Genomic DNA, 13,756 nt, shown 5'->3' on the forward strand with positions numbered 1-13,756 from the left:
ACATCTTTGTGATATTTGTTGTTTCCTCTACCTTGCAGTTTCCTGGGCTATCAGAGAATAATTGGGGCGATATACTGGTGTTTTCCTACAAAGCTTCTTCATTTTACTTTTTGTTTTTTTATCCTTCTTTAACAGATGCAAAAATACAGTAAACATGAATGTACTTTTTCTACAATGCTGTTACTATCCAGACATACTTTGTGAATTGTCTTTATAGTTGTCTTCTCTCACCAAGTGCACACATACCAGCAAGGCATGATTGCATTAATACACTGACGAGGCACCAATCCAGAAGAATATAATTCTGCAAACGCTCTAGCTACATTGACCAGCATCAATAAAAGACAGCTCTGAGCTTTGTGTTTATTCTCCCAGGCTGAGACACAGAGGAGTGGTTTACAGTAAAAGCCTCAGCTCAAATCATTACTGACATGGCCTAATTGCAACGCAGCATATTCTATGGAAAACCCAGCCATTTCCTCTTGTTCTTTTGACTGGTGAAGGCTGGGCTTTGGAAAAACAGAGAGGGAAAACTAATGGGAAGAAAAAAAATTGGAGCGAGGCACCCAGAGCTTTGTTTATATGCCTTCATTGAGCTCCTTCTGAGTTTAAGAGAAATGGAATCCATATTCAGTTTCACTTCCTTCCTGACCAGATGGGGAATTTTCCCCACAAACGTTTCCTAAATATAAGAAACCATGTTGCTGTGTGAGAATGGGGCACTGAGTGCCCACTGAACGGAGAGTTCTATTTCCTTAAATATTTGCAGGGCAAAGGGGTCAAAACCATTTTACCAAGCTGAAGAGATGGGGCTTTGTCATGAAATTTAATTACAGACTAATAAATAGGAATTAACAAGGTACAAACCATCGTTAAGCTAAATATAAAGTTACATCATTCCAGTAAGTGCTACTGCTAAGTGGAGATGAAAAGCATAATTCCATGTTGATAGCCAACAGATGTAGATCATGTCACAAGCCTGAAATCGACCAGTGTTGACAGCTCATAATGAAAACCTGAAGCTGTCAAAAGGTATTTTGTCAAACAAGGGGCGACCATCGACTGATTGATGAATGATTGAACTATCAGCTTCAAAATTAGTTTAAGGATATATCGACCTGGAAAAGAGAGATTGGTGCTGCTTTCATTCCCCATCCACACCCTGAACACATGTCGTTGCTTTATGTAACTTGTGTGAGCTGGTACGATCTCTTGTGAGAAGAAGTGTGGAACGGACTGATAGCAGCAGCTTAGATGACCAGAATCTGCTCCAGAAAGTTCAAGTGTAATGCTGAACTGTAGATCAGTTTAAAAGTCATTAAAAAACAGTGTTTATCTCCAATATTCAGTGAGGAAACTTTAAAATATCAACAATTCTATACAGAGTTTGGTGCATTTGTTACAGTCATAGCACTTCTGGTTCAGAAAGCCGGGGATCATGGATGATATCCACCATTCAGTTGTGTTTCAGTTCAGCTCAACACATTGATAGGCTTTGTTTTATCTCTACATGAAAACCACTTAACAGCTCAAACAGTAATAACTATGTGTGGCTGAAGAGGGCCCTCGGTAAAAGTTACATGGTGTTGCTTTAATAAACATACAACATACAATACATCCTTTTACAACTTTCGTAGGAATAAAGGCATAATAAAAGCTAAATATCACATATGTAAATTCTTGAGAAAAGTGTGAGGTTCAGCTAGTTAAAAGGTTTTACATGAAGAATCAAATTGCCTTTTTCAAACACACACAGACACACACCTCTTGGCTTCCTCAAACTTTCCATGGGCTGAACTCACGAGAGTCTTGTTCTCCCTGCACTACTTGTTCCACGGCTGCTCCAACAACACAGTTCCCATGCAAAACCTCACAGGGAGTAAAGGATGAGTTGGCAACCAGGAGCTGACCACTTGAGAAAACTCTGTTTACGCTCTGTGACAAATCATAGGGTTGATCTGGAGTGTAATGGGAAGCTATTACCCTCACTACACCACTATGAATTTGAATGAGGCTTTCATATCCTTTGTCACTTCTGTCTTTACTGATGGTTTTGAGTTTCCCCCCTGTCTGGCATGTGAAACTCCCTTCCTCCTTCCTCCTTCCTCCCACCCTTATCTTTCTATAATACCGCTGCTGTGCTGCAAACTAAAGTCCATGCCAAATAAAAGGGGAGGGGTTGGAACAGCACAATGTGGACTATGGATACGATTTGCTGCTGGTTAGTGACAACATCAAACTTGAACATGCACTTGAATCCAGCAGCAGCTTAGCCCCACAACTTTGATTGACCACTTCAGATACAGGCTCCACAGGCTTACGTTATCTGTGGCCGATACCACAACACACGTTTCAGGAGAAAACAACCACGGTGGACCACTCACTGACTTTGTTGATAACGGCCGTGCAGAGGAATGCAAATGACCTGGTCAACATGCAAGTCTGAGATAAGCCAAGAACACGGTCCCGTTTCATGCAATGCACAGTTTTTCCATTCTGCCAGTCGCCACAGACAAAGACTTGTGATCTGCATCCTTTGTGACTCATAAGTTTTGATGCTGTTCTCTCAATATACTAAATACATAATCATGATCGTATAGACAGTGTAAATGTCATAGTGTCTGGTCTTGCTCAGTGCCACAGCGTCTCTTCAGCATCTGCAAACACTTATCACCAATCTCTGAGGAATCTGTAGCCACTGTGGCAAAGCCATGCCCATTACTGTGCCACCCAGTTTTTAAATGTAGAGCATTGGTAAGTGCCTGGTATCAAATTCATCCTTTAAAAAACATCCAGTACATGTTTTCACTTAAATATAGCAGAGTGTATTTTACCTGGTATGTTATATAGAAGTTGTGTTAATTGTTAACGTCTTGTTTTTTAATGACCAAAAAACAGTTAGTGACCAAAACTACAGTGTTTTCTTAAAGATATTTTTGAGCATTTCACATTTATTGATCGGATAGTATGCATGAAATTGGAAGAGATCAGAGAAGACATGCAGCAAAGGGCCGGGTTTGCTCCCACAATCTCCCATGGTAGTGTGAGCACCACGGCAGTGTGCATTTCTTTGTTTGAGCCTTGACTATGTAAAGATGGATGACATGACTGCCCCCCAAAAGTGAAGCCAAAGGGTCACGATCGCCACCTGGTGGCTGAATACAGTACAGGTCATATCAGTCTTCAGCTGTCCTGATTTGTAGGCCTTCGTTGGCTGTACTGCTGTTGGTGCTTTTGCAATGTTAACAGACATAGCCTTAATGATAGTAGTGGGAAAATGGATACACAAACGAACAGTAATTTTCTTTTCAGCAGAAGAAACTGATCAAATGCAACAGCTGCTTTAGAGAACTTTGTCAACATTAATGTTAATGGAGAGAAAATTGTTCTTGGTATTAATCAGTTAAAACCTAAATGCCAATTTAAGTTTTGGCAATAACTGCAGCCAAAGGTCTATAAAATAAAACTACCGTAGGAGGGGCAGTGAACAGCTCACACTATTTTAAAGCATCTGTTTTCAGCAAAATTACCAATTGACCCAATCATTCATATTCATAGGGCGGTGGCTGAGGGGTAGAGCGTTTCAGTGGTCATCAGGACTAGAAAAGCGCTATATAAATAGAAACCATTTATGTACTCACTACATCTGCCCCTGCTGGTCGAGAGAAGAGAAGGCTACAAACAGCTCAGTGAACAGACCTGTTAAATCATACCTCACAGAATAGTTGTGGAGACAGCTTTGTCCCGCTAAATATATGGTCAGTGCAAAATTTCCATTTTGGCCCAGCCATTGATTTTCACATTCAAAAACCACAATTTTACAGCATAAGTACACAGCCTTGACAAAACACAACACTCCCTTTGTTACACAACTGCATCATTACAGCTGGTAACTCACAGACATAACCATTAACCAAGTCAAGGCTGGAGAGACAGTATGTGTAGTATTTGGAGTTAGTTTTGTCTCAACAAAGTCATCAAGAGTGTAAACTAAGAGTGTAGAGACCATTTGATCCCTAATGGATTACAATACCTCACATTCTTGTGCGTGCACAGATTACTAATGTTGTTGCTAAAACAAAAATGGTTGGAATTCCAGGAAAAAAACCTCCTAATTCCTCATTGTAATACTTTGAATTCCAGTTTCCTGTCTGTTAAGCCAAGGTTAACATTTACAGACAAAGGTGTGTTAATACTACGAGCATGACCTCCCCTTCTCTTTTGTTGACTCCCCCGAATCTAAATCCCCTGGACAGAGGCAGTGACGCTGTACGACAATACAGAGTTTGTAAAGTTAATGTTAAGTGATTTTAAATTAAGAAAATGTCCAAATAAAATACTGTCAAGCCAAGTCTGAGTGTATGACTTCATTTGATGAGAAGCAAGTGAGTGTGAGTAGTGTATGACAGGTGATTTATGGGAAAGACCTGGGTCTGTTTCCCTGCTGAAGGCAGACAGGACATTCACTCCCGAAGGGCTCGATGACTAAGCAGTCTAGAACTAATAATGTAAGTCTACGCTTGCTTCTTTTTCAGTGTGAGCTTATCAGAGGGTTAACAATGCAGACAGTTCATAAACTTGTCTGCCTCTGACATCACTGATACACGAATGACATGCAGCACCTAATAAGGTGGTGCAAAAGGTGAACAGAAACTCTGAAATGGATACAGCAGCACCTGGTTATTAACTTTTCCAAAAAGGCCACAGTCACAAGTATGACAGAGGTGATCTCTGTCTGTCTTAAGTTCTTTGTGTATGTGACATAAAGCATTCTTTGTGTAATTTTTTTTACATGATTGCTTAACGACAGACACATTGAAGAAACTTACAGTAAGCCCCAAAGATGCTGTGTAATTTAGCACACAATACTGATGCATCATTTTTGAATACCATCCCTTTCTCGAACATGATAAGCCACAGCACGCAGCCATGACACAAGTTGTTGGTTGTAAAACCTTGTGATTACTTGACTTGCAAACTAGCTTCTATGCAGATAACCATGCAAATTAGTCGCAGGACAAGCGATAGTTTCGTTCTTGCACATCTAAAACCACCAACAAAGCCATGTGCCTGGTTTATCTTGATTTAACTTGTGTTTCATACTCTCAACAGAATGGAGCTATTCAGTTATTTGTATGCAGTGAATTGCAAAACAAAATGCCTACTTGAGTATTGGAAAAAAATTAAAAATAAAAAAATATATACTGTATACACACATATATATAAGTTCTACAAAGAAATATAGTATTGTTATCAATAGCAGATAAAAATCAAGTTGATTTAATAACATGTTCAGAAATCTGAGACCCCTTTCCCAATCTAATGTGTCAGCCAGCAGTGATGAAATTCTTCGGAAAGAAGTGGTAAAAGTCCAGGATGATTTCTAAATTGCATTTTTCCAAGCTCCTCTCTAATCCCCCTGTGACCAGACTTTAATGTGACGAATGATGAGTGTGCACGACAGAGTTCAAGAGAAGTGGTTTGCCAAAGAGACACACCTGCATGAGTACTTTTTGTACTTACAATGTGATACTGTATCTGACTGCTGACCCTTCATGATCAAACCAGAAAAGAGGAAGAAGAGAAACAGGAACAACACAGCGTATATTGATGTTCAGCATGCAAATACTTATCAACTTATACAACTGCAGAGGCACTTAGCATCAGAGAGAGAGTGACTTTATCAGCAGTCACTCTGAATACCAATGGACTGGTTTGCCTATAAAAATCGTCCGCCCTGAGACTTACCACTTCATGTCAGGTTTGGCTCTTATATCAGCTGATATATAAATATTGGGAATATTATACTTCTCAATATTGGTATCGGCTTTGGCCCCAAAAAAATCCATATCAGCCAGGCTCTAGCTTTAGAGAACATTAGATAATTTATATGCTGCCACTTGCATCAGTTTTCAGTAATTTCCTGAGTGTAAAAAAACAAAAATTAAGAGTAGGAATGGACAGAAAATCCCACAAAAAGTACAAGCCCCTACCTGCTCAGTTTAGTACCTTAACCGCTCCTACCTTCCTACCTGATTCATCCTGACTCACCTATTATAAGGCGATGAATCTAAACCCAGCCGATCTTAAGTTACATGACACAGGCTTGATCACACATGTACTATCAGGAATGATAAAACAGAGAAAATATTGGTAACTTCATTGCTATGTTTCATCATGATGAGTCATTCCTTGTTTCCTAGGTGCCTGGCACTGTCTTGACAGCTCCATCCATTAATTCCATCACCTTGGGCCTTGTTTCATTTTTTTTACAAGTGCTTAGAATAGAGCTACACAAAAGGAAGTCTGCTCAGTACATTTTGCAACAACTTTTCTTGCGACATACCCATATCTTCCTTGGCAAGGTCTAAAGCACATTCTAGCTGATTTCTCACCTGTTTTCACAGAGTTACTATTTGTGGATTCACTGACCAGAGAACTTTCATCTCCCACATTAACACATGTATGGAAACTCCTTGTTCCTAATTGGCCGACAGAAAAAAAACAACTTCAAACTGGCTCTCCAGCTGACCGCTAATCCGCTAACTTATCTTTCAGAGCCAAGGGCACAGTGTGTGACCTTGTTTCCCTCGGGGAATAAAGAGAGAATCATGTTTGCACTACATCTTAATAAAGGCCTTCCGCTCCTCAACATTCACTCCTTACTTCCTTCTTCCGCACCCCTCCACAACCTCTGGCCACTCACCTCCCCCCACAGGGACTTTTGGGAGAGGGAGGTGGTCTTGTGCTGATCCCCATGAGAAAAACTCCTCCTCACCTGGCATCACTGAATGGCTGACCCCCCAGGAGGGCAGGAGGCGCAAGCAGTAAGGGTGCCGGTGAAGATTAAGCCCTGAGTCTTCACAGACCATTATCAAACAGCATGAGTCAGAACACTGGTGATTAGACACTGAAACGTGGATTTACTTCTTATCCATTGATGAAGGAAAGAATTCAGGTCACTTCAAGTGTTTTCTTTGAACTTTCCTTTATACTGTAGGAAAAGAATGATTTGATTTCTACCTGTGTCTAGCCTCACAACAAACCTTCAAACCTGTGTTAATAACTAGCCTGAGAGATGGTAAATATATCACAGTGGACGACAAAGACTGAGTACACACGCACACACACACAATTTGAACCTGCATTCCACACTGACAGTCAAGGTCAAACTGTTGTGCTGGGAAGTTTTTGGGGAATTCTGACGAGAGACAATAAATTTCAGTCATCTGTGTGTTATTAAATATCAGAGATACTTGTAAATGTTTTTTAAACGCTTGTGTAAAACTCTAAGAATGTCTGACAAAAGAGCAGTAAAAAAGTTAGGTAAGTCTTGCAAATAATCAGGTTCTCGGAAAAGCACTATTAAGTCAAATCGATCTTATTGTTTATGAATCAACAGAGACAGCAAAGGACAAAACACCCTCCTAAGAATTAAAAGTACAATCTGTAACTTTGGCTGCTAGGAATCTCTCAATCAAAACAATAACAAAAGACCAAGTTTGATGACATTGTGAAGCAGCGTGGAATCATGGGAGATGTCTTCACCACCATTGCTGATGAAAATCTACCTGACTCAGGTGCAAATCATGTTCACAGATGAGGTGATGTATTTAAGTTTTATTCAAGTTATGCAGAAAACAGCAACGATGCATTATGAGTATCCAATACAAAAACTGGAAGGAAAAAACAGCCAACGGACTAGTATTGTGTTTTACCTTTGTCTTACTTCATTTGCACCTGAAGTGATCTTAGAGACAGACAAAGCAACGGGTAAAGAGAATATGATGCAAATAAAAGGCGACCAAAATCAAACATCTTGTCACATGAATAAAATTGTGGATTTGTCAGGATTTGAACATTTTTTGGATCATGTAAGTGTACAAGTCAACAAACTTTATAACTTAGGTCATACATTTCAGACATTTTAATGAATTGTTTACTTTTTATATTGTTTAAGGACGAGATGTTAAAAAGAGGCAGGGTTCTCAATGTTACAAATGTACAAAACAAAAAGCTCAGTTTTAATCCCGTAAACCTCCCCTGTGCCGGACCGTGGCTCTTAAAGGATCCAGTCATGCCAAATGACCTCAGTGCATTGGCATGTGATGATCCACTTAAGAAACTCCTCCGTTAACAAGCCCCCCCACCCCACCACCACCACCACCACCACCAAGAACCCTTCAGGCTGTAGCAACACTGCCAGCTCAGGATCTATTCAAAACTCACATTTCCTCTGGACAACACACACCATCTGGGCTCCGAGGTGTGAGTCCATTGTAAACTTTACCACCAGTTTGACAGTCTACAACCAAACTGCTGTCCTGTTAGCGCCTCTCTGCAGAGTCCACACAGGCTGGTGGTGGGACAGCAGTGTGAATTGGAGGGAGGTCAGGGGGGGGAGCAGTTCATTTACTTCACATTTAGCTATTTATCACATGCAGCATTATAAAGGGTGTGATGCTGTTCTCCCTCTAGTTTAGGCCTTATTAACACTTACTTTATACTTGCTTTGGCACAGCGCAGCTATGCTTTTGCCCTGCTACAATAAATTACACACAAGAGCATTATTACACAAACCATCTTCTGCAAAAACATCTAATTAACATCACTAAGCCATTATTGTGTGTAGCATCAAATGTGCAAGAAAATATTTTGAGTGTGCTGCATGCTTGTTTGCGAAACCATCAACTGAATCCTGTGTGGTGTTATGCAGGAAGACGATAAAGAGTTTTATAGATTCAAATGAGTTCCTAAGAGGTCATCGAGCAGGAACACCCACGGCAGAGAGCCTGTAACTAATGCGGGTAATCCACTAAAAGAGCTCTATAAGGAGGAATGCCATTGTAGGAGCTGTAAAATCATTTACATTGAAATAAATTCTTTTGTGATGGGTATGAGAGCCTGAGCAAAACAATGAAATAAAGCACAGTGAATGTAGGAGCTGTATAAATTCTATTACAATTGCAGCCATGTTATGTAATGACTTACATAAACCTGTGCAACTTGAGTAAGATGCTGCAAACATGGAGAACCAGGGACTCTGGGGTTTCAGCTGAGTGTCAGTGCATGACTTGAACAGTAGTTGATACAGGCTCACCTGAGGCGGCTGATAATTAATGCTATGGACAATTAAGCAGAGAAAGAGTTTCAGTCCAGAAGTTCCATTAACAATCCCACTCAGAGATGCAGCCATCCCTGCCATCATTTATCTGTGTCCACAAGCCTGTGCCCACTGATCTGGAAAAGCTGCAGTGAATGGAGATGATCCCTCCGTCCCCCTAGAACCCCTTTAAAGCTGTACAATCTGCACATGCAGCTACATTCCTGCCTGAGGTTAAGTAGGTCAGCAGGAACCCTTATCGGTGAGAGAGCCGCCTCAGGTCTACTGATGACTTAAGTCCCTATCACTGGACTGACAACCTAAACTAAATTCATATCACTATGTTTCAATTTGAAACGCATCAACTCTGCAATGGATACGCCTGGTGTCCACACTACTCCAGATTGTTTGAGCCGCTAAAATGGAGAAGTTAAAAATCGTTGCTGGCCCCGTTTTAGTTTGAAAAATCTGAGGCTGTGTTTTTTTCTCAACATGCCGAAACTAAGATGTTTGGCAACAACGAAATACACAATCACAACCGCTTGCTGATTGGGTCTATGCAATCCCGACATAGCCTCTGCTAAATTATCAGGCCTCAGCTACCAGTGTAGTGCACAACATGGATTATCAGTTAAAAGCGCTGCTGACTGTTGTGTTTGCTAACAGCTGTTGTGTAGTTAAATTCTGCATTTGCTTACATGCAAAGGAGATTATCTATTCCTGGAGCAATTCCTGTTAACACTGGCACACGCATATGCGTTAGTATGGAAGTGGATCAAAACTGACATAGAGCAAAAATGTTTCTGTGGACAGGGAGGGTTTCAGTTTTAAATATTATTTTCCAAAGAAAGACATGTGGATGTAGCCTTAAAAGAACATTTGCCTTGGTAACATTCATATATTTCACATGTGGGACACAATCATTATAATAACGCTGGCTCACATTCCACCATGGTCTTGAAAGTTTAACTTTTGTGGAAATTTTGAAGGGTCTCATACTTTTCCTGTCATCCAGGTTGGCCTGGAAAAGTATTTAGAGAGAACAATGGAAAAAACACTTTCAGCAGCTGAGAAGAACATCTGAGTAGATCTTGGAGCACAGCCCAAATATTATCCCTCATGCTGGTTTTGTCTGATCATGCCTTGTGACGCACAAATCCTTGTAGTGGGAAAATCGTCATTACAACTTAACTTTAAAATCCTTGGGCCCTTCAAAGAAATTCGAGCTGGACCACAACCTTGTCACTGTTTTCCTTGACCGGACAGGGGGCTTCCTTTCACCATGTGCATTCCTCCTGCCTGTTAACCGATTCCAATCATCACCTCACGTAGATGGTGCATTACCAGCAGCCCTGCCCCTTAATAACCACCCATCCATCTAAAGCAGGAGAGCAAGGTCAGTCACATATTAACTCCAAGTGGTTCACAAACAACAAAACTGAAAGCTGCAGTGGGTGTTCTGTCAAGCCAAGGTGATTTCGTACTCCGCATCTGAGCTGCAATATGAGCTGTGAGACTGTGATGTCAGCGCAGAATGGCCTTTAGAGGAAATAGACAAACAAATTTTCATGAGGGTGGCACACGTCTCCCTAAGCCAAAAGCTTCTCCCGGCCAAAGCTGAAGCAAAGGGACAGGCGTAGGCGAAAAAGGGAACCATTGACACATTGGTATTCTTCAGCCAAAGTCGAAGCCAAGCGCCAAATGTGTTCAGTGGAGAGAGGAGGAGGCGTGGGGGGAGCTTGGGGGTTGAGGGACAGAGGAGGCAAACAGATACAAAGAGTCCCTGTGTCAATGCAGTGGCTCTGCGACTGAATAATGAACACTAAAATAATATGTAATTTGAGTGGCCCCCAGCATACAAGGTCAGCCTAACCATCTTGGCTGTTGGTGATTCTGACACATTCTGGTTTGATGTGCGAGTGTTCAGGAGTTTCAGTTGTAGGATGGGGGGGTCGGGGGGTGGGGGGTGGTGATTGGCCAAGCTCCACAGACACACAAAGAGCCTCTCTGCCAGCTGGGACTGTAGGAGGGGAGTTCATTGCTCTTTCGGCTCTGCCTCTACATTTCCTCTATTCTTCCATTCCAGGGATTTTTCCATTCACCTCTAATGTACTTCTGTGTTATGTTAGCACACTGTCCCAGGTTTCAAGCAAACCCACCGTCATTATAGAACTCCTGCTCATTAAATCCAATGTTATAAAACTGGTCAATTCATAAGCAGCAATTATCAAAGCATGGATTACACTGGATACAATTGCGTTGACCTTACCTTCCCCCATTGGGCCCTGGTGGAGAGCAGAATGGGACCCCTCTGGCATGGCACTCAGGCCTCTTGAGCTGACAAAACAAAACATCACGGTTCAAACACAAGCCTACCAATTTATGTCCAGACTTAGTAGTGACAGCTTTGCAATACTTTTCATTTTTTATGGGTTTATATCAAAACACACTTTTGTTTTTCTTAACTGACCTGGCCCTAGGAGAGCAGAGACAAGGTCTTATATAAAGGGGAAATTCTTCTCATTCCCCTGCTCGCTGCTCTGCATTAGCTCATGCCAGCCACTTGGTAATGTATAGTGTAAGCAGGTTTAAGATATGTGGGGGGTGACTCTGATATAATCTCATGCTAATCGGTAGAAAAAAGGAGTGAGTGAGTCCAACTTGCCATTAATGGGCACTTAGCAGATTTAGCAGCTGCAAAGTTAATGGATTTGGGAACCTCTGACATTTGAGCCATATAAATACTGAAGAACAAGAGGGTTATGTTTTCAATCCTGTATGTTTGATGTTTTTTTTGTTTGTGAGCAAACTTACTTTCTTCAACATAAACCTGCTTTATTAGTTAAGAGAATCCACGCCACATTAAACAAATCTCTCATCATCAGTGTAACTGTCCAGTGAGGTAACAGTTTCGCGCCTGGTGGCATGTATTTTTCTAATCCCTCATGCCAGGCTGTGGTTCTATTAATGATGAGATATGTCCCCTCGGAGCTGCTTTGCAGCCAGTTTCTCACATCACTGCCTCTCTGGCTCCTTAACATGAGAACTCGTCTCCGTGTGATTCCTGGTGAGCCTCCGGCCTTTTAGACATCACATTCTTGCGCCAGCTAGATCAGAGGAGCAGGAATTCTTCGGGGATTAGGATGGGCATTGTTCCTAGTGCGTTTGCTGGCCGCTGTGCCAGACTGACAGTCAGGCCAGCCGAGGCCAAACAGAGTCCGCTGCCAAGAGGTTCGCCAATTAAGATGTGCAGGCATGCCAGGAGCAAAGTCACAGAGCTGGTTCTGAACATTAAGATCACTGGTCCCTGCAGCTGCAGCCTGGACTGACGTAAAACTTGTTTACTAGACACGAATCTCTGCAGCCGCAAAACCTATTTTTTTCTTTAGCTTGGGGCAAAGCAAAGCACACAAGTGAGGGAAAAATCTGTCCATCCAATCACACTGACATGATTTTTTGCTTGCAAGGTCTCTTTGACTATTACTACAGTCGCTCTTCAGGCATGAACTCTGGAAAATATCCAGAAAATGTTATTTCTCAAATGAAGAACGTAGCAGCAGATTGAGTCAGACACATTCACAACAAAATGTCCGGAACTTTCAGGAGAGGGAACGGCACAGACCATGCAGGACGCAGGACATAATTTTTAAATCGCATGTTTTTGTTGACAGCACATTGGCTTCGCTGCCAGCCATTATCACCTTAAGCTCTCGAATCTCATTGTCTTTCCAAGTTGACGTCCTTGTTGAGGTCTTCTCCTACTCCTAGATACTTGTTCTCTTTTTTTCCAGTTTTGTGTCACATGTGAAACGTCATCAACATAACCTCTCAATTTTCATGCTGTATTCTCACACGGGCATTTTTTCTTGAAGAACAAAAGGGAAAAGAAATTACTATATGATGTTGATTTGTGCTTGATCAGTGCAGGTCTTCCACGATGGAGATTCCATAAAGCATCTTGTGCTTGGTTAATTGATTTTCAAGTGTTCGGGTGGTTTGGGAAAACCTCTATAAGTGGTAATCATGTTGAGGGGCATGCTTTGAAATGGTCTCAATGAATAGTGAACTCATAAATTCCTCTGATAATCCTTACCACTATGAGATCTGAGCTAACCCTGCTTACTGACCAGACCAGAACTATGCTAATCTTCCTCTGGTCAATGAGAGGCTAGACTACGAATAATGGACTCAATCCTAGATACACTGTAGACGTCTGGGCCTAAAATATGTTTATTCAAAGTCTTATGGAAGGTCACAGGTGGTGAAAAGTGGTTTGGGTGGCGAAAATGAAATGTTGAAAATGTCTAACAGGACAGTTAAAATCCGTGAAACCAACAATCATAACACTTCTAGCCAGAATTCAACAATCGTAACTCAAAAACCTTCCCCTCCTTGTTTGCTGACATATAATAATTCCAAATCCTTGTTTTCCTAGGGAAGGGGCATGGACAAATTAAGATCCTAAAGAAAACACTAAGCACAGACTAACATTCATACCAAACTCACCACCTGTGCTTGAACTAGCTGCCATTTCACACAAATGGGGGAGCATTTGGTTCCCACAGCTGATTACTGCATTACCCGCAGCATGAACCTCCCACATGGGAATCTGCAGCTTGCCCATTTAATTGGAGACAGATGCTGCAAGAGAGA

At 41.5% G+C, this 13,756-nt stretch overlaps 1 protein-coding gene across 4 annotated transcripts in view; it reads right to left on the bottom strand.

The window, feature by feature from the left end:
- Positions 1-13,756, bottom strand: part of LOC109627891 (pleckstrin homology domain-containing family G member 3-like) — a 33,572-nt gene that overhangs the window by 15,824 nt on the left and 3,992 nt on the right. For 3 of the 4 annotated variants that reach the window (XM_069536007.1, XM_069536008.1, XM_069536006.1), the window contains exon 2: positions 11,373-11,440. The exons of the other annotated variant lie outside the window; for it this stretch is intronic. In XM_069536007.1, the coding sequence (XP_069392108.1) occupies positions 11,373-11,421 (49 nt within the window). In that variant the 5' untranslated portion in view covers positions 11,422-11,440. The remainder of the gene's footprint in view (positions 1-11,372; positions 11,441-13,756) is intronic. 4 annotated transcript variants of the gene reach the window in all.

Source organism: Paralichthys olivaceus, chromosome 12, assembly GCF_024713975.1.
Source record: "Paralichthys olivaceus isolate ysfri-2021 chromosome 12, ASM2471397v2, whole genome shotgun sequence".
Classification (NCBI taxonomy): Eukaryota; Metazoa; Chordata; class Actinopteri; order Pleuronectiformes; family Paralichthyidae; genus Paralichthys; species Paralichthys olivaceus.